This window comes from Bos indicus x Bos taurus, chromosome 4, assembly GCF_003369695.1.
Source record: "Bos indicus x Bos taurus breed Angus x Brahman F1 hybrid chromosome 4, Bos_hybrid_MaternalHap_v2.0, whole genome shotgun sequence".
Taxonomy (NCBI): domain Eukaryota; kingdom Metazoa; phylum Chordata; class Mammalia; order Artiodactyla; family Bovidae; genus Bos; species Bos indicus x Bos taurus.
The window spans coordinates 17,447,337-17,474,887 of NC_040079.1; the positions used below are offsets into that span (position 1 = coordinate 17,447,337).

Here is a 27,551-nt window from a genome sequence, read left to right on the forward strand (position 1 = left end):
AATTCCAAGGCTGCTACTTGTTTTTCTTACATTCCAACTATGTTAACTAACGCACTCCCAGGTACACACTGGATAAGGGATATGGGCACTTGGCAGCAAGCATTGGCCCAATGATGAAGCCCTTTACCAGTACTATCTATTCTAATCATTTTTCATCCCTTAAAGGACTCTATGCTCATTAGGACTTTTAGAATGTTTTGGCTTCCCGTGCCTTTCAAGATTGGGGAGTTGTGAACAGTCATGTGTGTTAATTGCAAGAGTATGGATAAACCTGTCAGGCAAGCTAGAATGCCATCAGAGGGGTTAAAATAGAAATATTCCTTTCATGCCCAGGAGACTTATTAACTAAAGCCCTAAGTTGACTTTTTCCAGAGAAAGGTGGTCGGGGATAGCCCCCTATTAATGACAGAAGAGTTGGTGAAAGGCACAAAATACTAAGATTCTGGTTTTGGGGTAGATGCTCGAGCAGATTCAGGGGGTCCCTCGAGGCCTGACCCACCTTTGCCTGTCAGGTTCTCTTCCGCATGACCTTTGTCATGGGTGGGATCTCCCGTGGTGGCTCCCAGCACCTTTCACTTTCACTTTCATGCGTTGGAGAAGGAAATGGCAACCCACTCCAGTGTTCTCGCCTGGAGAATCCCAGGGATGGGGGAACCTGGTGGGCTGTCGTCTATGGGGTCACACAGAGTCAGACATACCGAAGTGACTTGGCAGCAGCAGCAGCAGACTGTAGCCTACCGGGCTCCTCTGTCCATGGGATATTCCAGGCAAGAGTACTGGAGTGGGTTGCCATTTCCTTCTCCAGGAGATCTTCCCAATCAAGCATTGGGAAGGATGTAAAGTAACTAGAAATTTTATACACTGATGATTGGATTTCAAGTTAGCATGACCACTTTGAAAAACTGTTTAATGATTTCTACGGCAGTTGAAAGTATGCATAACCTATAGCTCAGCAGTTTCACTCCTAGATTTATATTCAACAGAAATGCCAAGTAAAATAAAATAGCATTATTTTATTTGTAACAGCCCCAAACTAAAAACAACCCATATGCCCATCAACAGTGTAATGGATAAGTTGTGTTATATTTGTGAAATAGAATACCATACAATAATAAAAATGAGAAAACTCGTGCTCTGCCCTCAACATGGCTGAATCTTACAAATGTAATAATGAGCAAAGCGAGTCAGACACAGAATGCATAATACATGCTTCCACTTACAGAAAGATTCAGAATAGTTGAAACTTAACGATAGTGTTTGAATTCAGGAAATTGGTTGTCCGCCTTTCCCAGATATAATCACTAAAAATACGTTGATGTGTCTCCTTTTGAGACTTTTTAATTTTTAAAATACCCTCAGTATTTGGAAATTAAGCAAAATTTAAAGCTACCTTAATAACAAGATGATTATTGTCTTCTTTTTAAATATTTCAATATTTCATGATGAGAGTTTCCAAGCTCACAAGAGAGCACAGAGGATTTACTTGCCACTCAGATCTGACAATCACAGATATTCACCCACTTGCGTTGGCTGTTTTTTTTCCTGTTCTGAAGTATTTCCAAGTAGGCCCAACACTTCATGCCATTTCATCCCCGGGTACTTCATTAGGAGTCTCAACTACCTGAGGACATTTTCTTAGGTGATTCCAAGCCTATAATCACACCAACAAGGTTAACAATTGTGAGACTCACCTGGTGGTTCACTGGCTAAGACTCTGCACTCCTAATGCAGGAGGCCTGGGTTTGATCCCTGGTCAGGGAACTAGATCCCATGTGTCGCAATTAAAGAGCCACAACTAAAGATATCATTTGCCACAACTAAGATCCGGTGCAGCCAAATAAATAAAATATGAAAAAATATTAACAATCATCACTAGTATCATGCAGTGTGCAGAATATATGTAATGTCCCCTAATTATCCCCGTATGTCTTTTACCTGTGGCTTTAATAACCATTTCCATAAAATAGGCATGAGGGGGGCTTCTAGGAGGCTGACTTTATTCTTTTTCTTCAGTTTGATATATGAACTTTTCTGTATGTTATGTTTACATTTAAATAAATTTTATTTTAAATATATAAAAATTTATATTTATTTTAAATATATAAAAATACTTAAGACTAGACCAAAAAAAAAAGAGAGAGAGATGAAGGAAATATAAAGCAAAAGCAAAAAACCTCGCATGGCTTCCTGACCTCCGAAAGGCAGAATTCTAAAGATGATTCCCAAGATTTCCAACACCTGGTGATTTAATCAAACACTCACTTGACTGTCGGTGTGAAGGCAGCGCATGGATGTAGTTAAGTATGGTTATCAGACTTAAAACAGGTAACCTGGATTAGGCAGGTGGGCTCAATCTAATCACCCGAGTCTTTAAAAGTAGAGAAGTCTCTCCAGCTGGAATCAGAGCTGCAGCAGAAGAGAAGTGTGAGATAAGGCAGGCTCATGAGAAGGACACGACTGCTGTTGCTGATTCCGCAGACAAGGAACAAGCGGAGCCTGCAGAAGCTGAAAACCACTGGTCGGCAGCCAGCGAGGTCGTGGACAAGAGTCCTTCAGCCTGTGCAGCTGGGTTGTGCCAACCGTCTGGATCAGCTTGAAGATGGATTCTCCCATAAAAAGTGGAGCAGCCCCGCCTACACTGGCGTTTCTGCCTCCTGAAGACACCGAGCAGAGAAGTCAGCCAGACCCACTGAAGTGCTGAGCTCCAGGACTGTGAGATGATACCTGTGAACTGTTGAAAGCACTGTTTGTGCTCACATGTTGGAGTAGCTGCAGAAAAGGAAACTGCTACCCAGTCTGAGCTTGCACTGCTTGCTGCATGACAGGCAAGTAGAAGTCAAGGTGTTGAGGCAAATTACAGCGACTTTATCCAGAATGCCAGCAGACTGAGAAGATGGTGGACTAAAGTTTTAAAGAACCATCTTAGAGTAGCCCTCAGGCTGTGCTTTAGCTGAGGGAAAGATGGAGGTGGGAGGGTTCGAGATGAAAGGGTCATGACAGGTTGCAGACTTCTTGGAGCCACTGGCCTTCAATGGAAGCTTAACATTTCTTTGTTCTTCTGTTTGCTCACAAGGTTTCTACAAAACTTCAAATCGATATTGGTTATTTTTACTCTACCGCCCCTATCTCTGCTTATTTGCAAGGTTTCTAGGCTGAAAATGAACTTACTTACAAGTAGTAGCCAAAACTAAGACAGGACCACCTGGGATGGGAACTTAATAAGCTTTTTGGGCACAAGCAACAGTCCTCTGATAGTTAACTCTGTGTATTCAGGTCTAAAGTAACAGAGTACATGAGCTAAAGAATGAGGGGGGCAGTTTCAACCTGGTGTTAGTTCTGTTCTGACTCTGTGACAAAACTCTCTCCTGGCCTGAGGGGGTCCTCTGGGCCCTTTCTGCTTTTTATTGCAAATCCGTTTCTCACCGTGCAGTGTCTGGTGAAGGCCACCCTCCAGTCTCCCCCCGAAATGTGACCCCACTTTCCCCTCCCACACACCGTACCTTCCACCTGAAAAGCTCTTCCTGCTTCTCCCCACCTCTCACGGGGCTACTCCTTCTTCAGGCCTGGAGGCACTCTTTCCTGATGCCCATCTTTTCTTGCTTCCAGGCTGGGCATCTCTTTTGCCTACTACGGGGTCATCCTGGCCAGTGCCGAGCTGCTGGAGCGGGACCTAGTCTGTGGCTCGCGGTCTGAGTCCGAGGTGGCCGTGACCGTGGGGGTCTTGGAGGAGAGCCAGAGTCCCTGTTACTGCCACATGTTCGCCCCCTCCGACTACAGGACCATGATTATCAGCACCATTGGCGAAATTGCTCGTAAATGTCTCTCTCTGTTGGGTGGCTCTCTGTTTTGGGTGGGGGACAGGCAACTCAGAGCCTCATGGAGAAGAGTGGCCTGTCATACACTTGGTTCCTGCCTGGTAGGACTAGACAGTCCCCAGATCATGCTGACATGTCTCCAGTGTGGATGAATGTAGGGAGGACAAGTCTGGAGGCACAGAGGTTTGAATTACTTTATCGAATCAATTCTAAGATGCATTCCCCCACATTGTAATATCTCTGCCACTGGGATATGTCTTACAGTGACTTATTAGGTTTCCCTTTGGAAGCACTGTTTCTGCTTTAATAGGCATAAAATAATGGTACTTAATCATTGGCACCTTGGACTTCCCTGGTGGTCTAGTGGGTAAGACTCCATGCCTCCACTGCAGGGGGTGTGGGTTTCATTCCTGGTTGGGGAAGTTCCACATGCTGTGTATATACCACCCCCCCCCCCAAAAAAAATTCATGGCATTTTGAATTTGAAAAACAGCATAAAATATTTATAGATGGAACAAGTGGGCAGTTTAGACCTATATGCAGTAATACACATCCTGGGCATAAAATGTACTTCGCATACACCAATACTTGTTTTTCTCAGACCCACATGGGAAAAGGATGTGGAAAGAGCATGATGCTGATGACAGTGTGACTGTGTCTTGGCTGCAATACCCATGAGGTTTGGATTAAGTTGTTTCTTTATGAAATGACAAGGAGGAAACCATGCCAGTGTTGATAAATGCCATTTGCTGTCAAAGTTCTGAAAATTGTCTTTGTTTTTTTCCAGTGAATCCTTTAAACATCCTGGGCATTAATTTCCTGGGGAGACGGCTGAGCCTTTCTATTACCATGGGATGCACGGCTTTATTCTTCCTGCTCCTCAATATTTGCACCTCAAGGTATTTGCTCTCTGTTTGCTTTGGAACAACCTAGTTTTGAGTGGCGGTTTTAAAATGAGGTCTCCTGGGGACTTCTCTGGCAGTCCAGTGGTTAAGACTCCATGCTTCCACTGCAGAGAGTGCATGTTCGATCCCTGGTTGGGGAACTAAGATCCCACATGCCCCATAGCCAGAAAAAAAAATGTAAAATAAATAAAACGAGGTCTCCTGACCCACGGCCTTCAGTGCACGTCAGGAACAAGTCCCTTTCCCTAGGAAAGTAGAGTACAAGCTGCCTCTGCCCGTCCTACTCCCTTTTTGCCCCTGAACAGAACTAGCCTGCGGGTATTGAGTACGCTCACCAAGACACTTAGGATCTTTATACAAAGCTTCCTTGAGAATGGGGACTGTAGTCGCTGACCAAATGAGCTGCATCGTTGTCAAGACAGTGATGTAGACAGCGTACCTGTGGTGGGAAAATTCATTGCACGCAATTTGTGACTCTAGGGTGGCCTCATTCATAATATGTATGACTTATTCTGCACACTCTACCATTTTCCAGGAGTGGTCACAGAGGTGTGCTCATAGTGGGGGGAGGACAGGCTGGAACGGCACAGTTTGGGGGAACGGGATTGAAGGTCTGAGTCAGGCTTTTGCTTTAGGACCCCACGGCCTGGCCAGCTGATGAGCCGCACCCTGGGGACCTGGTCTCCACGGGTGTGTGTGTGTTGGCCGCTATAATGCACCGGGATGGGGGCCCCGGAAGGCCCTCCCATTCTGCCTTTGTAATGTCTCCCTTCCGGCTCCCTAGCGCCGGCCTCATCGGCTTCCTTTTCATGCTGAGGGCTCTCGTGGCAGCCAACTTCAACACCATCTACATTTACACTGCTGAGGTTAGTTTTGGGGAAGGGGTTGCTTACATCAAGGTGTTTGTCTGTAGATAATGCATCCCTGGCTTCTGCTGACTTTTGATGAGTTTCTAAAAATATCCTATTAAAATGACATCAGAAGGTATATTTGATGTGGTCTTTCTCTCGCCCCATGGGGTCTAGTGAAAGTCAGTCTCTGAGAAGAAAGATAGGACCTTCTCCCTTTCTCAGTAAATCATTCATGTTAACCAAAACAAACAAACAAAAAAACCACCTCATTGCCCGCTTACCCTGCTTCCTGAAGAAATAGGGCCCATACCTGCATGTTGCTGATATAATGTAAAGCACCCTATTTCTCTCTTTTTGAAATTAGAATGTATTTTTCAACTTTTTTCTTTTGAAAGATCACATCCCACTCTGCTGTTTGTTGTGTGTGGCTTAAATTCAAATATAAGAGTAATTTATCTTTAATTTATTGAATTATTCCATATACTTAATACATCTACTTCTGAGGGGGCTCCTCAGAAAGCCCCAGTTTAAAAACCTGTGGCGGATTCATTTTGATATTTGGCAAAACTAATACAATTATGTAAAGTTTAAAAATAAAATAAAACTAGAAAAAAAAATAAAAAGCAAACATTCCTAGAAATAAGCAATGTCTGAATAGGAAAACAGTATTTTAACTGACTTTGTCTTTCATTGAGCTAAAGAAAGTGGTGCTGTAGGGACTGCTAAGGCTTCATTCATTTTCATGTCAGGAAAGGTAAAAGTCTGTTCAGAATACAGATATTACATATCAAAATCATTAAAGCCACAGGAAAAAAAATTCTTGTCCTCTCATGTAGATTAAAAATAGGATATTATAACATATTTGACATATATCAATACATAATTCTTCATTTAGTTCCATTGAAAAAATCTAGAATTATTGTGAATTTGTGAACTTAAAGGTCTATATGTATTGTGGTATACCTCTAAGGTTATATTTGGAATATTCAATTTAACATATTTTGGAACATGTTCATTTAAAGGGTTACTTCTAAGTATTTTTTCCCCTGATGCTTATGGCTTAAAAAAAAAATCAAAGATGTGTACCAAAAGATGATTGTCTTGAATTATTTCATCTCCTAGAATTGTCAAAAAACAAAAATATTGATATTAGAGCAAAGATCGTCTCTGTGTATCTGAATCCATTGTTTTCAATAGCCAGTAACCTCATTTTCCACAAAAAGAAAAGAACTCCATGAAAAGGCACTCAGCCTCCAGGTCGTCTTTATAAATACAGCGGTTTCCCCTGGGGCAGGATAGCATCTGGTTGCATCTGACAGATGGTGTCTAGAGAGGTCACATGCTTTACTTTGCTGAATTGATAAAAACTGATCAGTATTACATAGCACTCAGAGAAAAATTTCCAAAATTAAGCATTCTTTCATATATTCTCCCTATAATCCTCTTTATTAAATATTTGCCTATCAAGAATTCTGAATCAATGAAGTACAGATTTTTGGTGGTGGTTTAATCAATAAATCATGTACGAGGGTTACGACCCCATGGACTATAGCCTGTCAGGCTTCTCTGTCAATGGAATTTTCCAGGCAAGAATACTGGAGTGGGTTGCCATTTCCTTCTCGAGGGGATCTTTCTTACCCAGGGATAGAACTTGGGTCTCCTGAATTGCAGATTAATGAGGTCTTGCTATAAATGAAAGAAAGCAGACTGTGCCATATGGTTTTGAAATGCAAACATGGGGGATGGTGTAGTATGTATCTGACACTTCAGTCAGTTCCCTGTATCTATATTAAAGATTTGCTTGGATTGTTGTTATTTGGGGTGTATTTTCTTTCCATTCAGTAGAACCACCTTTATATGTTTATAGCTCTAAGGTGGAACTCTATCTGATTCCAAAGTTTAGCTTTCTAAAATAAAATTTGGAATATTAAACACATTTTGGAATTTGCTCACTGAAAGGATAATTTCTAAATGTTCATTGTCTGATACTGTTAAAATTCAAAGTTGTGTACCTGAGAAAATGAACATCTTCTATTCTTATCCTGTCTATATAGACTATTTGGCCTTTTATATATTAGCAAAGCCTGACCTGGGGAGGGAAGAACAGAGGACTTGGGAAAGAAGGAGTCTAAACTAACTGATGCTTTCTACACTGGCACCATCCAGGTCTACCCCACGGCGATGCGTGCTTTGGGGATGGGGACCAGCGGCTCCCTGTGTCGCATTGGAGCAATGGTGGCACCATTTATATCCCAGGTACAGCCCAGCAGTCTCGGTAGGGAGGATATGTCTAAGGGAGGTGGGGAAAGAGTGGCCTGAGTCCCTTCAGGTTAAGGGTTTAACCAAATATTTGTCTACTTGAGTTTCCTTGCGGTGCTGTTTTCTCATTGTCTGGTGAGTTTGGTGGGAAAAGAGGCTAAATCAATGCTTCCAGTCAACAGCATGTATTGTGCCGGACATTGTTGGTGAAAGATGCAAAGGACACAGATGACATGGGGAGTTGGAGCCGTTGAGTGACAGTGGGCTCCAACTCTGCTGTCAAGGGCGCAATTGAGAAACAGAACACAAACATGCAGGGAGGCGGCCCCGGGAAGGGCAAGTCCAGCACTCAGGCAAACCAGTTGCAGGCTGGGAGAAAATCCAGAGGTGATCGGGACCATGGTAGGGGAACCTTGTTTCAGGAGGGAATCAGAGGCAGCTATGGTAACCCACGTGGTCATGGTTCCTCAGAGGGACCAAATGGCTTGCCCCTCTGCGCTGGTCATTCTGTTTTCGCCACAAGAAATGAAAATCCACCTGCTCTGGCTGCAGCCAAAAACAAGAGTGAGGTTGGGTGCTGGGTGGGCCTGATCCAGGCTGTGAACATTGTTGGGGACCCAGGCTCTGCCTCCTCACATTTGTCTAGGGTCTGTGGTCACTGAGCATTCAGACTGTGTGCCCTCAAGACCAGTGTGCTGTGCTTGCCCATGGACCTTGCTCCTTACAAATCCCAGACATCTCTCCTTAGATCTAGCTACCAGAAGATACCAATGTGCTCTCTACAACCCAGAAAGATGCTCTCCCTGCATCCCACTGGCCATGCCTGGTCAGGTGTTCATACTTGAGTTACATCAGTTGCAGCCAAAGTCAGGCTTATGCACAGAAGCAGCTGGGTGGTGGGTTGTGGGGGGGGGGGCAGTTTTTGGAGAAAGTTTTGGGTTGACATGGGCTGAGTAGACTGTAATGTGTATTTCCTACAATTTAACAGAGGATTTTGCTACCATTTTTCTTAAGACTATCTTGGGCATGTTTTGCCCTCTCATCTTTATTTGTTTAAAAGTTTTGTTATTTTTGGCTGCGTTGGGTCTTAGTTGCAGCACTTGGAGTCTTTCATTGTGGCGTGAGGGCTTCTTTCTAGCTTTAGAGCACAGGCTCACTAGCCCCTCGGCATGTGGGATCTTAGTTCCCTGACCAGGAGTTGAGCTCAAGTTCCCTGTTTTAGAAGGTGGAGTTTTAGTCGCTGGACCCTCAGGGAAGTCCCCCCCTCGTCTTAATTTAAAATGAGGGCAGATTTGGTCTTGCAATTTTGCTTTTCAGAGTTCTTTTGTACTTATTACTTTACCATTTCAGAAAAGAACAAAATGGTGAACAGCAGCAGTAAAATATTGATCCTATTGATCAGACTGAGGTATAGTTGGTTTTCCAGACTCCAGAAATAGAGTCTCTTGGGCTTCCCTGGTGACTTAATGGGTAAAGAATCCGCCTGTAATGAGGGAGACCTGGGTTTGATCCCTGGGTTGGGAAGATCTCCTGGAGAAGGGAATGGCTACCTACTCCAGTATTCTTGCCTGGAGAATTCCATGGATAGAATAGTCTGGCGGGCTACAGTCCAACCGGTCGCAAACAGTCAGACACAGCTGAGCGACTAACACTTACTCAAGGCCTCAGTAAGTGTTAGCTAATAACAGTAACAATGATCAATAACAATCAATGCAATGTCACGGTCTTGGTAGACCGGGACCTGGGGACTGGAGTCGACAAGAAGAAGGACGCAGGGGACCCAAGTCTCGAGTGAAACAAGGATGCTTTATTTGCAGAAACCGCATGTTCATATATCTTCATACAAGGCGGCTTCAGGCACTTAAAAAATTGAGCAAAAACAAAGCCAGGCAAATAACAATCTTCAAAGGGCCAGAAAGCATTCCATATCCTGAGTAAGAGGGGCATAGCTGAATAGATTACCTTTAAGTAAAAGGTCACTGAAGGGAACCGCTGAAAGGAGTCACTGAAGGGAATCCAAGCAGGTGCCCTTTCTCATGATCTCAGTCCTGAGAACTGCATGCAGCTCTGCTCGTTCCTGGAAAACAGGAATAGAGAGTCCTTGAGAAACGGCCCACAAAAGAAGAAAATAACATTGGATCAATTAAAGTTGAACGTCCCCTGACAGTTCCCCCTTTTTTATTTTTTCATAATTGGGGGTGACTGTAGATACTTTGTGAAAAAGGCTCTGACGAATTGAGTTTGTTTAGTTTGAACAATTTTAGTTGAAAGGCATCGATATATTACAAATATAATCACCAGGATAATTACCAGTGTTGTAGTTCCAGATCCAATACTATGTGTAATGCTTTGAAACCATCTTCGAAGGTCTAGCCCAGATACTTGATCAGCCAGCTGTTCAGCTAAGGTTTCCAAATTTTTGGAAAAGGGTAGACTCTTAGAGAAGGTTTCAAGGATTTCCTTTTGCAAGAATTGTACATTTAAGGAAGCATTATTATGTATATCTTGCAAATGAAATTTGATCTGATCCCTTTGTAAGCACTATGGTTGAACCAAAAAGGAGTGATACAAAATTGAGTAGAATTCCAATTCCAATTTAATAATACTTGTTTTTGTAAATCTATTAATTGATCTCAAACCCATTGGATGGCTGTTTTTAATTCCTGAATTTTATCTTGAACTTTTTCATCTATCTGAACCTGAGTGACCCATATAGTATGAGCATCTTTAGTCCAATTTTGAATAAAATTATGTGTTTGAATTGAAGTTTGTAAAGCAACATCTGCAACAGCAGCAGTGGTGCAAATGGCTGTTAACCCCCCAAAACAAGAATCAACCATCCAATGAATCGCTTAGATCGTTGGAGTAATTTAGTGAGTAACTGGGAGGCAAGTCTTGCCGTGGGACCCTCTTTCCAGGGTTGTTGGAGATCTACTGGCAACCACAGACTACGCTGAGATCGAAGAATCAAAAGGGATTCATTTTTTAGAGAGATAGAGGAATTAAGACAAGTAAACAATTTGCAATCTGTACAAGTCACAGAACATAAAGTCTTATTAAATTATAAGTTTCCTATGGCTATAACAAAAGGGGAACACAAGCTTGTATAAAATATGAATGATTATAGTGGAAGGAATAGTTACTATGACTATGACTGGTTCCTGTGAAATATCCAGTCCAAGTTCCAAGTTTTTCAGTACTTGTAGCACACTTCCAGATGTTTTATTGTTCAGGCCCAATTCGTTTATGGAGGATGATTTGAGGGCGAGGAGGTGCCATTCTGCCGTCAAGGCAGCCAAGGAGTCCTTTGTCATGAAAGTGTTCCACTGAACTGTTGGTAATTTTCCATGTTACTTGAGTAACATAATCACACATGGTACTATTAATATCATCTGAGCAGTCAGATAACCACATACCATAGGGTCCCCAATCAACAGTGGTGTAATTGGCCACAAACATTTAGCTTGACGTGTATCTCAATAAACAGGAGTATATTTAAAATTCTTATAAGTAAACCCCTTACATTCCAACTTTTGTCCTTTTCCTAGAGTTTTGGTAGTATTGACATGGTCCTCATAAGAGGACAGGGCAGTAAACAGTCTAAACAATGTACGGAAGTTCTTTTTTGGAGGCAGGACGAAAGCCCATGTTTGTCGACTAACATGAATACATAATTCTGCTGGGCTCATGTGTAAAGGAAGGATTTCATAGCCTAGAGAAATGTTAATTAGTCTTCCTTCTTCCTCAGGATGAGAGGGCCCCTCCAAGCTCCAAGGAGAGGGCATATGTACTGAGTCATTAGTGGATACGATCGGTCCTATATCTGTCCGTTCTACAACCTGCAATAAACGGCGGTTAGATATATAAGCCCAGTAAGTGTGATTAATCAAGTTATCCTGAGTGGAGGAAGCAAAAGCAAGCATAGCAACAAAAATATTTTCAGGATTCAGAGGCATTCCCTATTGAGAAACCAGATTTTCAGCTTGATTAGTAAAGGTTATCTGTCCCCAAGTACGGAGATCATAAGGTTGATGACGTCAAGTGTGGCATTTCTTGGAAATTTTTTAAGCCACCATGGCTTGTACTGGAAACTTCTCCTCCTGGGGATTTTGCTGTTTTTGTTGATTTCGTTGGCTCCATCTGGAGAAATACAAGCATACCCCTTTCCCTGTAATATTAATTCTCCAGATTTCCATTGTTTAGTCAACCCAAATGGGCAGAGGAAGGGAGGTATCCTTCAATGCCTCGAAATGTTTTTCCACTTTTGTCAAACTATCACCTTGCAGTAAGTTTAAAAAGTTAAAAACAAATAAAGCTCTATTAACAATAGTTATAGGATTAAAGAATATATTGCACTGCTGCTGCTGCTAAGTCGCTTCAGTCGTGTCCGACTCTGTGCGACCCCATAGACGGCAGCCCACCAGGCTCCCCCGTCCCTGGGATTCTCCAGGCAAGAACACTGGAGTGGGTTGCCATTTCCTTCTCCAGTGCATGAAAGTGAAAAGTTAAAGGGAAGTTGTTCAGTCGTGTCTGACTCTTCGAGACCCCATGGACTGCCAGGCTCCTCTGTCCATGGGATTTCCCAGGCAAGAGTCTAGTAAAGTCTGCTCTGGATAAGGAAGATAGAAGTGTTCCTGTGAATTCCCTCTTTTTAAATTTTTTTATTTGTAGTTTGAGTGTGTGATGTGCTCATTCAACTATGCCCTGTGCTTGTGGATTATAAGGAATACCTGTAATATGTTTAATAGAAAATGATTGCAAAAATTGTTTGAATCGCCTAGAAATATAGGTAGAGCTATTGTCTGTTTTTATAGAACTAGGTGTTCCCATTATTGTACAGCAAGTTAATAGGTGAGTTATAACCTGTTGTGTGGTTTCACCTCAGGGAGGTGTGGCCCATATAAAAGAAGAATTTGTATCGATTGAGACATGGAAGAAGGAAGAGGAAGAAAATTCAGGGCAATGAGTTACATCAATTTGCCATAGTTCATTGGGTTGTAATCCTCAAGGACTGATACTTTGTGCAATGGGTCGAAGATGTAGAGGCCTACAAGTAGAGCAATTATTAATGATTTCTTTAGCATGTCGGTATGGGATTTTCCAAATTTGATGTAACAAGCCAGCATTATTGTGTAATAGAGCATGTTGCTCTTCAGGAGTAGAAAAGAGACAAGTTTATCAGCTTGTTCATTGCCATGAGCCATAAGGCCAGGAAGAAAGAATGTGTTTAAATTTTGGTAATATAAATGGGGGAAGTGCGGTTCTTAACAATAGATTGTAGTTCAAGAAAAAGTTGTTGGATAATAGATTGGTTAGAATTTATGGTAGAAATTTCTATATTTCTTAATAAACTGAGTATAAGGAGTCAGAAACTATATTAATAGGATAAGAATGTAGGTGAATAACCTGAATGAGAGCATATAATTTGTTTCGTTGAGCAGAGTGAAATTTAGTATAAAAGACTTTATATTCTTTTAGAGACCAGAATGAGGCTTTGGCGTTTTTAGTCCCATCTATATAGAAAACATCAGTTTGAGGTATAGGTTGTGATGTGACAATGTGAGAGATAATAAATTCAGTATTTTTGAAGAAATTCCAGAGTTTGTTAGAAGGATAATAAAATGAAATTTCTCCAAAATATTCCAGAAGGGCTATTTGGAAATCGGTAGAAGTTTGTAATGCATTCTCGAATTGAGATTTATTAATATGAAGAATTGATGCTTTTGAACTGTGGTGTTGGAGAAGACTCTTGAGAGTCCCTTGGACTGCAAGGAGATCCAACCAGTCCATTCTAAAGGAGATCAGCCCTGGGATTTCTCTGGAAGGAATGATGCTAAAGCTGAAACTCCAGTACTTTGGCCACCTCATGCGAAGAGTTGACTCATTGGAAAAGACTCTGATGCTGGGAGAGATTGGGGGCAAGAGGAAAAGGGGACGACAGAAGATGAGATGGCAGGATGGCATCACTGACTCGATGGACGTGAGTCTGAGTGAACTCTGGGAGTTGGTGATGGACAGGGAGGCCTGGTGTGTTGCGATTCATGGGGTCGTAGAGAGTTGGACATGACTGAGTGACTGGACTGACTGACTGACTACAATTTTATGAGGATCAGAGCCAGTTAGAGTCTTAGCTCTATTTCTTCATTGATAATGATTAGAGTGATCAAATCAAGATAGGGTGTAAGTGACTGTCCCTCTAAAATGGGTATAGAGCCATTCTACTGGGTATTATTGTTGGGTAAGAAGTCCTGCGGGAGAATGGAGAGAGGGGAGTATAAATAATTCTAGAGGTAAATCAAGTCTAATACGAGTAAGAAATTGTTCTTGCAATTTATTTTGTATTAGAGTTTTTCTCGTGCCTATTGTGAAAGTGAATGAGGGTTATTTAAATCAGGGTCTCTTTTTCAAGTGTTAAATAAATTAGTTGATAATTTGTAATGTCTAAAGAGGGTCTAATCCAATTTATATCACCTAAAAGTTTTTGAAAATCATTCAAGGTTGATAATTTATTAACATAAATCTGTGTTAGTTGGGGAGTAATACGTTGTCTATTAACAACAAATCTTAAGTAATAGTAAGGTGTAGATGTTTGAATCTTTTCAGGGGCAATGATTAATTTAGAAGCTTTTAAGCATTGTTGAGCTGTGTCAAATGTCTGTTGAGTTTCTAAAATAGATGGAGCTGAAAACAATATATCATCCATATAATGAATAAAAAGAAAGTCAGGAAATTGTTTTCTCACAGGTTCAAGGGCTTTGGCTACATAATATTGGCACATGGTGGGAGAATTCATCATTCCTTGAGGCAACATAGTCCATTGACACCGTTTATGAGGCCTGATATGATTATGATAAGGAAAAGAGAAAGCAAATCTCTCTTTGTCTAGAGGGTGTAAAGGTATAGTAAAAAAAAGGAATCCTGTATATCTATAACAATAATATGCCAGTTTTGAGGAATAGCGGTAGGTGATGGAATTCCTGGTTGTAATACACCCATAGGTTTCATAGATGTATTAACTTTTTGAAGATCTGTTAAAAGACACCATTTGCCAGATTTCTTTTTTATTACAAAAATGGGAGAATTCCAAGGGGAACAAGATTCCTCAATATGTTTTAATTTCAATTGTGTATAAGTTCCTTAGCAGCCTCTAATTTCCCTTTTGTAAGGGGCCATTGCTCTGTCCAAATAGGCTCGTTATTTTTCTAAGTTATTTTAATAATTGTATTGTTTGTTAAATGAGCAGTGGCCCCTAGGAAAAATGTGGAATATATATTTGAGTTTTCCATTGCATAAGTAAATCTCTTCCTATTAAATTAAGGGGTGCATCTATCACATAAGGTTGTAAGGTTGCAGGCTGGCCTTCTGGTCCCTCATATGGATATATTTGGACATTTTGATAAACCTCTTGTATTTTGGTTTGAGAAATTCCTGCAATTTGGCAAGAAATTCTCTGTATAGGCCAAGATTTGGGCCATAAATGTTTGGAAATAATGGTAATGTCGGATCTAGTATCAAGAAGACCAGAAAATCTTTTGCCATTAATTTTGATATTTATATTTGGTCATGCATATTCAGATACTATTGATGTCCATAAGGATTGCTTTTGATCTGTATTACCAAATCCACCTGTCTGTATACCATTAGAGGAGTTAATATAAATGTAAGGTAAAAGAAGTAATTGGGGGTGTGACCTCTGCCCGCCGGGAGGGTCGTCCTGTCTGCGCCCGAGTCACAGCCATGGCGGCCTCGCTTCTGCTGCGGCAAGGACGAGCCGGGGCGCTGAAGACTGTGCTTCTGGAAGCAGGCGTGTTTCGAGGAGTTGCTCCTGCAGTTTCTCTCTCTGCAGAATCAGGAAAGAATGAAAAGGGATTACCACCGAACCCCAAGAAGCAGAGCCCACCAAAGAAGCCTGTGTCGGCCGCTCCCACAGAGCCGTTTGACAACACCACCTACAAGAACCTTCAGCATCATGACTACAGCACATACACCTTCTTAGACCTAAACCTGGACCTCTCCAAGTTCAGGATGCCCCAGCCCTCTTCAGGACGGGAGTCCCCCCGCCACTGAGAGCCCAGTTTAAAGATTACCCTTGCTGTGTCTGTCTGCATTCTTGCCTGCAGTCCTCTCGGCGGTCACAAGACCCAGCGTGTAGAATCCTAGCGAGTAGTGAATTAGCAGCACCCCTCTGATGGTTCAGTCTCCATGTGTTTAGAGACATCTGCTGCGGGGATTTCTCTCTAACGATAGAGTATGGCTCAGTGGACAGATCCATGCAATTAGAGAATCGGAGGTGCCTTCCGTCTGTGTGGTTCCACTGTGCTGAGGCCCGGTCAGCTTGGTGTTCTCTGGTTCACCAGTGTGGAGTCGATGAGTGTAGCGGGCCTTCTGATAAGACCTAGTTCTTGATGAATCAGATATAGGAATTGTCTACATTGTAACTAACTACTGCACTGCAGAGAAATTATAATAAATTATGGCATTTTATGATCAAAAAAAAAAAAAAAAAGAAGTAATTGGGCAATTTTGTCCCCCTTTTTGAATTGTTATAGTATCTGAGATGACATAATAATTTGAATTTTTTCCTTATAATCTGAATCAATTATTTCAGGGTGAATAGTAATTTCTTTAGAAGTCAGACTAGACTGGCCAAGTATAAGGCCGAAGGTTTGTGGGGGTAGGGGTCCATAAGGTCTGGTAGGTATTCTAGAAGGGACTGCTTGAGGAAAAATAAGAAAATCATTTAGGGCTGGTATTTCCATGGCAGCATTGCTGGATGTTGAAGGTTTGAGGAAAAAGATGGAGTTTGCCCCTGGTTTTTGTTGATGGGGACCCAGAGAGTCCCCATCTTTGAATTTCCCCAAATAGGGTTCCCTTCAACATCATACTTAGATCGACATTTTTTAGCCCAATGTACCCCTTTATGATATTGAGGGCAGACTCCTGGAGGTTTTTTAGTAGTTTTAATATTTTCTGTGTGTTTTTTAGGGCAATCCTTTTTTAAATGGCTTTTATCTCCACAAACAAAACATCCTTCATTCCCCCTTTTAAAGGCAGCAGCCATTGCTTCAGCTAACATTTGCATTTTCTGAGTTTCTGATCCTAAGTTGCGACAAGCCTTCAAATAATCACTAACATTCCCAGTCTCACGAATTGGAGCGATGGCTCTTTGACACTCCTGATTCTCATTCTCATATGCAAGCAGTTTTTCTAATTGTACTCTTGTCTCTTCTCTGACATTATGGGAGATAGCAACTCCCAGTCTAGTTAAAAAATCAGCATAGGCTTCATTAGGCCCTTGTAATATCTTTGTGTAGTTACTTTTAGGTTCCCTTTGAGGATTAATTCAATCCCAAGCTTCAAGGGCTGCTGCTGCTGCTGCTAAGTCACTTCAGTCGTGTCCAACTCTGTGCGACCCCATAGACGGCAGCCCACCAGGCTCCCCCGTCCCTGGGATTCTCCAGACAAGAACACTGGAGTGGGTTGCCATTTCCTTCTCCAGTGCATGAAAGTGAAAAGTGAAAGTGAAGTTGCTCAGTCGTGTCTGACTCTTAGCACCTTCTTTCAATTGTTCATGCAACAAAGGAGGGCATTGTATCTGAGCTTTCACCAAATCAAATTGCTCCATACCAGTTAACATTTTAAAAGTAATTTGGTTTTGGGGAGTGCCAGCTTGAGCATTAGAATTGGCATGATCTTGGGTCACATCATGAAACCTCATTATTCATTGAAGATATTTTTCTGGTTTAAGAAGAGCTTTTATCAAAATTTGCCAATCATAAGGAATAAAATTTCCAATAGAAGATGCCATAGCATTTAGAAGTTCTTTAGTAAAAGGTGAATGAGGGCCGTATATAGTTACAGCGTTTTTCATCTTTTGCATGTGAGAAAAATCAATGCCTTCATATTGAGGTATTAGTTGCCCTTGAGCATAAACATTTCCTAACACAGGAAAGGCAGAAAGATCACCGGCCTCAGAGACTTGAGATTGCAAAGCCAGTAAATCAGAAAGCCTTCGTTGTGAAGGAAAATTAGTGGATTGTCTGTTTTCATAAATATGAGTGTGTGTTAGGAGCTTATCGTTGTCATCAAAAAAAGTATTGTTGGCTTTAGTGTCAAAGAGAGCATCAGAAGAATCATCATCAGATTCATTTTGTCCTCTAATTGAGGGGACCTTCGGTTTCGTGACCATTAAAAGAGGAGGAGGAGGAGCGCTTGGGATAGCCGGAGCAGGGATGGTGGGAAAGTTTTGAAACATTTTATGTTGCTCTAACTGGGCCTTCTGTAAAGTCATCATCTAATTTACATTTGTATAATGAGTGTTCTGCTTGTTGATGAATATCAGGGGGACTAGAATTGCCTTGAAATGGCAAGATTGCAGCTTAATGAGGGCCCACAAGGGCCAGAAATTTATTGGAATATTTTCTCCCTGTCTTGCGACTTGTTCAACATTTTCTTTAACCCAATTCCAAATTTCTAAATCAAAACTGCCTTCATCAGGGAACCAGGGATTATATTTAACCACTGTTTGGAGACAAGCCTCTATCCATTGATGTGAAACCGAAAGTCCTTGAACCTTATATAAATGAAGTAAAGTAGACAAGCGATGGGGCTTTCCAGCCATTGGTACTATATCCCCACACTTACCGACCTCCGTAGGTCCTAACAGTCACTCCACCTACTTGCCAAGGGCTTTCACCAGGTCCCTGTTCGGGTGCCACTTGTCACTATCTTTGTAGACTGGGACCTGGGGACTGGAGTTGATGAGAAGAAGGATGCAGGGGACCCAAGTTGCGAGTGAAACAAGGATGCTTTATTTGCAGAAATGCATGTTCATATATCTTCATACAAGGCAGCTTTAGGCAGTAAAAAAATTGAGCAAAAACAAAGCCAAGCAAATAACAAATCTTCAAAGGGCCAGAAAACATTCCGTATCCTGAATAAGAGGGGTATAACTGAATAGGTTACCTTTAAATAAAAGGTCACTGAAGGGAGTCACTGAAGGGAATCCAAGCAGGTGCCCTTTCTCATGATCTCAGTCCTGAGAACTGCATGCAGCTCTGCTCATTCCTGTTTTCCAGGAACTGATAAGGAATAGAGAGTCCGTGAGAAACGGCACATAAAAGAAGAAAATAACATAGTGGATCCCTTAAAGTTGAATGTCCCCTGACAATGCAAGATACTAAATATTCAAACAAGTATTTCTCAACAACAAAAATACTTTCTAGGTCTAGTTGAATTATTTTGATCACAATGAAATTGGAATGTTTTTCTTTCCTTACCAGGTTTAGAATGGGACGTTAGAATCTAGGAAGATTTGATTGCTTGTAGAGTATTTGCCTTGGGTTTGGGCTGGGGTGGACTGTTCCAAGGAGACAGCAGAGCTTGGTGTCACTCATAAGTTCATTAGTTTACCCTTGGATGTGGTTGTCAGACTTTGGTGCATATCAGAATTACTAGGGTAACTTGATAACATGAAGATTCCTGGACTTCACCCAGAAATTCTGATTCTTAATATGAGATTCATCACCTATAGTTTTAACAGAGGGAATCCAGTGTCATTAGTCTGTGGACCAGTGAGAGGTGTGGCAGTCAACGAGGAGTTTGGCTTTACTTTCATTTTTGTTTCTATTCCTATCTCCTCTTCCTTCGCTTCCAACTCCCCTGCCCTCTATCCTCCTCTGTCTTTTGTCTTTCATTTACTTTGGTGACTCATTTGACAAGTTATTTTCAGAGTAATTCTCTACAAACTCTAGGTACTCACTTCACAGTTTGGCAGTTAGAATGTAAAAAGGACTCCATAAGCTATAATTTATAATTGATAGAATAGAAGAAAGGATTTATAAGGGACTTCTGTACTTCTACTTCAGGGAGCATAGGTTTGATCCCTAGTCTGGGTACTAAGATCCTGAATGCCATGAGGCTCAGCCAAAAAAAAAAATAATAATTTATTCCAATTTAATATTCAACCAACATTTGTTGCATGCTTACTGTATGCCTGGCATTGTTCTATTTACAGCAGTAAATAAGCCAGACCAGGTTCCAGTGGTGTGCCAGAACTGGCCTGCCCTGGCTTGTGAAAACTGTTAAATTTTTAGGGAGTAATTTTGCAAGCTAGTTGATGTCACATTGCAGTTTGAAATTAGCATGGTGGTGGTATTTATCCCATGGCCACAGGCAAATACTATATTAGGACTGTTTTTGGAAAGCCTGTTAAACATTTGGCAGCATGCCACCACAAGATTCTTGATCTCAAGAGGCATAATTTCAAGAGGGTCTTTATAACTGGGGTTCCTAGGTGGCTCAGATTGTAAAGAATATACCTACAATGCAGAAGAACTGGGTTTGATCCCTGGGTCGGGAAGATCCCCTGGAGAAGGGAATGGCGACCTCCTCCAGTATTCTTGCTGGAGAATTCCATGGACAAAGGAGCCTGGCAGGCTACAACCCATGGAAGTGAAAAGAGCTGGACACAACAGAGTGAGTAGTGCACACACACTTTACATATATGAAAAAAATCAAAATGAGTCAAATAAATTATTGGTATATCTTAATTATTTGCATATCTGTGGAGTAGAAGAAACACAAACTGGAATCAAGATTGCCAGGAGAAATATCAATAACCTCAGATATGCAGATGATACCACCCTTATGGCAGAAAGTGAAGAGGAACTCAAAAGCCTCTTGATGAAAGTGAAAGTGGAGACTGAAAAAGTTGGCTTAAAACTCAGCATTCAGAAAACGAAGATCATGGCATCCAGTCCCACCACTTCATGGGAAATAGATGGGAAAACAGTGGAAACAGTGTCAGACTTTATTTTTCTGGGCTCCAAAATCACTACAGATGGTGACTGCAGCCATGAAATTAAAAGACGCTTACTCCTTGGAAGGAAAGTTATGACCAACCTAGATAGCATATTCAAAAGCAGAGACATTACTTTGCCAACAAAGGTCTGTCTAGTCAAGGCTATGGTTTTTCCTGTGGTCATGTATGGATGTGAGAGTTGGACTGTGAAGAAGGCTGAGCGCTGAAGAATTGATGCTTTTGAACTGTGGTGTTGGAGAAGACTCCTGAGAGTCCCTTGGACTGCAAGGAGATCCAACCAGTCCATTCTGAAGGAGATCAGCCCTGGGATTTCTTTGGAAGGACTGATGCTAAAGCTGAAACTCCAGTACTTTGGCCACCTCATGTGAAGAGTTGACTCATTGGAAAAGACTCTGATGCTGGGAGGGATTGGGGGCAGGAGGAGAAGGGGATGACAGAGGATGAGATGGCTGGATGGCATCAGTGAGTCGATGGACGTGAATCTCAGTGAACTCTGGGAGTTGGTGATGGACAGGGAGGCCTGGCATGCTGCAATTCATGGGGTTGCAAAGAGTCGGACACGACTGAGCATCTGATCTGATCTGATCTGAAAGCACTCAACTGAAAAGTAAGTTGGAGGCAATGATAAGGAATGATAGGACTTCCCTTCCCCCACACACACCCTGTCCTTTGGCTCAAAATTACTTTCCCAAAAGATAAATTGAATTAAAATCCATACATTCCATTAGGGACAGTCCTTTATAAAAGTCAAGGCTTCATTAGAACTGATTCAAGTGTATTCTTTTTAATGGCTGAGTAATACTCCATTGTGTATATGTACCACCGCTTTCTTATCCATTCATCTGCTGATGGACATCTAGGTTGCTTCCATGTCCTGGCTATTATAAACAGTGCTGCGATGAACATTGGGGTACACGTGTCTCTTTCCCTTCTGGTTTCCTCAGTGTGTATGCCCAGCAGTGGGATTGCTGGATCATAAGGCAGTTCTATTTCCAGTTTTTTAAGGAATCTCCACACTGTTCTCCATAGTGGCTGTACTAGTTTGCATTCCCACCAACAGTGTAAGAGGGTTCCCTTTTCTCCACACCCTCTCCAGCATTTATTATTTGTAGACTTTTGGATCGCAGCCATTCTGACTGGTGTGAAATGGTATCTCATAGTGGTTTTGATTTGCATTTCTCTGATAATGAGTGATGTTGAGCATCTTTTCATGTGTTTGTTACTGGAGCCTATTATACAAAGTGAAGTAAGCCAGAAGGAAAAACACCAATACAGTATACTAACGCATATATATGGAATTTAGAAAGATGGTAACGATAACCCTGTATACGAGACAGCAAAAGAGACACTGATGTATAGAACAGGCTTATGGACTCTGTGGGAGAGGGAGAGGGTGGGAAGATTTGGGAGAATGGCATTGAAACATGTGAAATGTCATGTATGAAACGAGATGCCAGTCCAGGTTCAATGCACGATGCTGGATGCTTGGGGCTGGTGCACTGGGACGACCCAGAGGGATGGTATGGGGAGGGAGGAGGGAGGAGGGTTCAGGATGGGTTCTTAAATTTGTAAGGAATATATTAAATTAAAAAAAAAAAAGAAGAACTAGTACCAACCTAATAAAGAGAAAAAAAAAAAGAAAGAAAGAAAAGTCAAGGCTTCATATAGCCAATATTATATAGTATGTATAAGTGTAGCCTTTAAAAATTGTGAATCACTATATTGTGCACCCGTACCTTAAATAGTGTTGTCCATCAACTATACTTCAATAAGACAAAATTACAGGAAGAGACAAGGCCTCTCTGGGGAGATGACATGGGAGTTGAGACCTGAAGTGTGAGAAGCTCACAACTTGTAAAGGGTAACAGCAGTCAAGTGAGATAAAAGCTGGTCCAAGGTCCTGGAGCAGGAAGAGCTCAGTGTGTTCCTGGAATAGAAGATAGCTATGGTGAACAAAATGCTGTGATATGGGAGAGTCAGGCCTTCCCTGTTGGAGTGAGTGGTAAAGAACCCGCCTGCCAGTGCAGGAGATGCAAGAGATGCAGGCTTGATTTCTGGGTCAGGAAGATCCCCTGGAGGAGGAAATGGCAACCCACTCCAGTATTCTTGCCTGGAGAATTCATGGACAGAGGAGCCTAGCAGGCTACAGTCCATAGAATTGCAGAGTCAGGTATGACTGAAAAGACTTAGCACCTGTCTCCCAGGCATACTGAAGACTTTGGATTTGTTTTTGTAGAAGTGGGAAGTAATTGAAAGGTTTTAAGCAGCAATGTGACCAGCTTTTGTATTTTAAAAAGAGCACTCTGGTTGCTAAAGGGTTAATTGACAAGGGATTGACAAGAGGGGAGCAGGCTTTTCAAAACGTACTCATCTGAAATAGATTACATAATTCTGGAACACCCTTTTTCTGATAGTGTAGAAAGACTATGTACAAATTTAAAAGTTCTGCCCAAGAAAAAAACAAACAAACCAAGATAAGGATGAAAAAAAGCCTTTACTTTTTAAGGGTTTCAAAAAAACCCTAATTGAATCGCCACACCTGAGCAATGATTTTTGTTGGCCTGTTGAATAGCTGACCCTCCAGAGGCGTGAATACACATTGAATCAACACGTCAGATGATAATGGAACTTCACCAGTTAATGGGGATGAAAAATCTATCAATTTTCCAAGTTCATGAGTGATTCCTCAGTTCAGTTCAGTGGCTCACTCATGTCAGACTCTTTGCGAGCCCATGAATTACAGCACGCCAGGCCTCCCTGTCCATCCCCAACTCCCAGAGTTTACTCAAACTCATGCCCATTAAGTCAGTGATGCCATCCAACCATCTCATCCTCTGCCATCTCCTTCTCCTCTCGCCTTCAATCTTTTCCAGCATCAGGGTCTTTTCAAATGAGTCAGTTCTTCACATCAGGTGGTCAAAGTAGTGGAGTTTCACCTTAAGCATCAGTCCTTCCAGTGAATATTCAGGATTGATTTTCTTTAGGTTGGATCTCCTTGCAGTCCAAGGGACTCTCAAGAGTCTTCTCCAACACTGCAGTTCAAAAGCATCAATTCTTCAGTGCTCAGCTTTCTTTATAGTCCAACTCTCACATCCATACATGACTACTGGAAAATGTCTCTGCTTTTTAATATGCTGTCTATGTTGGTCATAATTGTTCTTCCAAGGAACAAGCATCTTTTAATTTCATAGCTGCAGTCACCATCTGCAGTGATTTTGGAGCCCCCCAAAATAGTCTGCCACTGTTTCCACTGGGTCCCCATCTATTTGCCATGAAGTGATGGAACCAGATGCCATGATCTTCGTTTTCTGAATGTTGAGTTCTAAGCCAACTTTTTCACTTTCACTATCTTCAAGAGGCTCTTTAGTTCGTCTTCACTTTCTGCCATAAGGGTGGTGTCATCTGCATATCTGAGGTTATTGATATTTCTCCCAGCAATCCTGATTCCATCTTGTGCTTCATCCAGCCCAGCATTTCGCATGATGTAGTCTGCTTATAAGTTAAATAAGCAGGGTGACAATATATAGCCTTGACATACTCCTTTCCCAATTTGGAACCAGTCTGTTATTCCATGTCCAGTTCTAACAGTAGCTTCTTGACCTGCGTACAGATTTCTCAGGAGGCAGGTAAGGTGGTCTGGTATTCCCATCTCTTGAATAATTTTGCACAGTTTGTTGTGATCCACACAAAGGCTTTGGCATAGTCAATAAAGCAGAGGTAGACATTTTTCTGAAACTCTCTTAATTTTTCTATGATCCAATGGATGTTGACAATTTGATCTCTGGTTCCTCTGTCTTTTCTAAATCCAGCTTGAACATCTGGAAGTTCATGGTTCGTGTACTGTTGAAGGCTGGCTTGGGGAATTTTGAGGATTACTTTGCTGTTGTGTGAGATGAGTGCAATTATGTGGTAGTTTGAGCATTCTTTGGCATTGCCTTTCTTTGGGATTGGAATGAAACTGACCTTTTCTAGTCCTATGGCCACTGCTGAGTTTTCCAAATTTGCTGGCATATTGAGTGCTGTACTTTCACAGCATATATTTTAGGATTTGAAATAGCTCAACTGGAATATCATCACCTTCACTAGCTTTGCTCATAGTGATGCTTCTTAAGGCCCACTTGACTTTGCATTCCAAGATGTCTGGCTCTAGGTGAGTGATCACACCATCGTGATTATCTGAGTCATGAAGATCTTTTTTGTACAGTTCTTCTGTGTATTCTTGCCACCTCTTCTTAACATCTTCTGCTTTGTTAGGTCCATACATTTTCTGTCCTTTATTGTTCCCATCTTTGCATGAAAATTTCCCTTGGTATCTCTAATTTTCTTGAAGAGATCTTTAGTCTTTCCCATTCTATTGTTTTCCTCTATTTCTTTGCACTGAACATTCAGGAAGGCTTTCTTACCTCTCCTTGCTATTCTTTGGGACTCTGCATTCAAATGGGCTTATCTTTCCTTTTCTCCTTTGCCTTTGGCTTCTCTCCTTTTCAGAGCTATTTGTAAGGCCTCCTCAGACAACCATTTTGCCTTTTTGCATTTCTTTTTCTTGGGGATGGTCTTGATCAGTGCCTTTTCTACAATGTCACAAACCTTCGTCCATAGTTCTTCAGGCACTCTTTCTATCAGATCTAATCCCTTGAATCTGTTTGTCACTTCCACTGTATAATTGTAAGGGATTTGATTTAGGTCATACCTGAATGGTCTAGTGGTTTCCCCTACTTTCTTCTATTTAAGTCTGAATTTAGCAATAAGGAGTTCATGATCTGAGCCACAGTCAGCTCCTGGTTTTGTTTTTGCTGACTGTATAGAGCTTCTCCATCTTTGATTGCAAAGAATATAATCAATCTGATTTTGGTATTGACCATCTGGTGACGTCCATGTATAGAGTCTTGTCTTTTGTTGTTGGAAGAGGGTGTTTGCCATGACCAATGCATTTTCTTGGCAAAACTCTATTAGCCTTTGCCCTGCTTCATTCTGTACTCCAAGGCCAAATTTGCCTGTTACTCCAGTTATTTCTTGACTTCCTCTTTTGCATTCCAGACCCCTATAATGAAAAGGACATCTTTTTTGGGTGTTAGTTGTAGAAGGTCTTGTAGGTCTTCATAGGACCATTCAACTTCAGCTTCTTCAGCATTACTGGTTGGGGCATAGACTTCGATTACCATGATTTTGAATGGTTTGCCTTGGAAACGAACAGAGATCATTCTGTCATTTTTGAGAATGCATCCAAGTACTGCATTTCAGACTCTCTTGTTGACTATGATGGCTACTCCATTTATTCTAAGGGATTCTTGCCCACAGTAGTAGCTATAATGGTCATCTGAGTTAAATCCACCCATTCCAGTCCATTTTAGTTTGCTGATTCCTAAAATATCAATGTTCACTCTTGCCATCTCCTGTTTGACCACTTCCAATTTGCCTTGATTCATGGACCTAACATTCCAGGTTCCTATGCAATATTGCTCTTTACAGCATCAGACATTATCGATCTCCAGTCACATCCACAACTGGGTGTTGTTTTTGCTTTGGCTCTGTCTCTTCATTCTTTCTGGAGTTATTTCTCCACTGATCTCTAGTAGCATATTGGGCACCTACCAACCTGGGGAGTTCATCTTTCAGTGACCTCTCTTTTTGCCTTTTCATATTGTTCGTGGGATTCTCAGGACAGGAATACTGAAGTGGTTTGCCATTTCCTTCTCCAGTGGACCATGTTTTGTCAGAACTCTTCACCATGACCTATCCGTCTTGGGTAGCCCTACATGGCATGGGTCATATTTTCATTGAGTTAGACAAGGTTGTGGTCCATGTGACCAGATTGGTTAGTTTTCTGTGATTGTGGTTTTCAGTCTGTCTGCCCCCTTATGGAGAAGGAGAAGAGGCTTATGGAAGCCTCCTGGTGGGGGAGACTGCCTGAGGGGGAAACTGAGTCTTGTTCTGATGAGTGGGGCCATGCTCATAAATATTTAATCCAATTTAAAGATTTTATTAAATTAGGTTTAAAATCAAATCCCATACCTGCCAGAGATACTGGGAGGGCTGAAACATACCTTGTGTGCACCAGGACCCAGGGACCCTACAGAGACTGAGACATACAGACCTGTGTTTGTGTGTCTCCTGAGGAGGTACAGGTCAGCAGTGGACTGCTGCAGTGGCAGGTGCTCTGGGTGCAGTAGACTGGGGTATGGCATAAGCCCCCTTGGAGGAGGTCACCATTATCCCCACCACAGAACCACCAGAGCTTACACAGGACTGGGGAAACAGACTCTTGGAGGGCACAAACAGAACCTTGTGCACAGCACGACCCAGGAGAAAGCAGTGACCCCACAAGAGACTGACCCAGACTTGCCCGTGAGTGTACAGGAGCCTCTGGTGAAGGCATGGGTCAGCCATGGCCTGCTGCATTGAGTGTAGCAGTGCGTGCATGGGATCTTTTGAAGGAGGTTGCCATTATCTTCATTACCTCCACCATAGTTTGGCCTCAGGCCAAATAACAGGGAGGGAACACAATTTAATCAAATCTTTAAGTGATTTCTAGTAAGCAATAAACTTACTGAGAAACTATGTTGTCAAAGATACAAAAGCGAATCATGCATTCATGCAAGTGCAAGTGTTGCTCAGTTGTGTCCGACTCTTAGCAACCCCATGGACTGTAGCCTGCCGGGCTCCTCTGTGCATGGGATTCTCCAGGCAAGAATACTGGAGTGGGTTGCCATTTCCTTCCCCAGAGGATCTTCCCAACCCAGGGATTGAACCTAGGTCTGTTACATTGCAGGCAGACTCCTGCATTGCAGGCAGTTTCTTTACCACTGAACATCCAGGGAAGCCTGGTTCATAAATACGTTTGTGTTTATTGTATTTGGTCCCATCATTTCATGGCAAATAGATGGGGAAACAGTGACAG

At 41.9% G+C, this 27,551-nt stretch overlaps 2 protein-coding genes and 1 long non-coding RNA gene across 5 annotated transcripts in view; 2 read left to right on the top strand and 1 right to left on the bottom strand.

Moving 5' to 3' along the window:
- SVOPL (SVOP like) overlaps positions 1 to 27,551 on the top strand; it is a 134,856-nt gene that overhangs the window by 47,084 nt on the left and 60,221 nt on the right. For 2 of the 3 annotated variants that reach the window (XM_027538888.1, XM_027538889.1), the window contains exons 11-14: positions 3,607 to 3,812; positions 4,603 to 4,714; positions 5,505 to 5,586; positions 7,738 to 7,827. In XM_027538888.1, coding sequence (XP_027394689.1) covers positions 3,607 to 3,812; positions 4,603 to 4,714; positions 5,505 to 5,586; positions 7,738 to 7,827 — 490 coding nt within the window. The remainder of the gene's footprint in view (positions 1 to 3,606; positions 3,813 to 4,602; positions 4,715 to 5,504; positions 5,587 to 7,737; positions 7,828 to 27,551) is intronic. The other variant, XM_027538890.1, reaches the window with a different exon arrangement.
- Positions 891 to 2,518, bottom strand: LOC113891161. Its single transcript, XR_003510680.1, has 2 exons — positions 2,263 to 2,518; positions 891 to 1,651 (listed from the first exon to the last, which is right to left on the bottom strand). It is a non-coding gene; the product is annotated as an uncharacterized LOC113891161 (long non-coding RNA).
- Positions 15,517 to 16,314, top strand: LOC113891160 (NADH dehydrogenase [ubiquinone] flavoprotein 3, mitochondrial). The gene has a single exon (XM_027538891.1). The coding sequence runs from the start codon at positions 15,568 to 15,570 to the stop codon at positions 15,895 to 15,897; it is 330 nt and encodes a 109-aa protein (XP_027394692.1). The 5' UTR covers positions 15,517 to 15,567; the 3' UTR covers positions 15,898 to 16,314.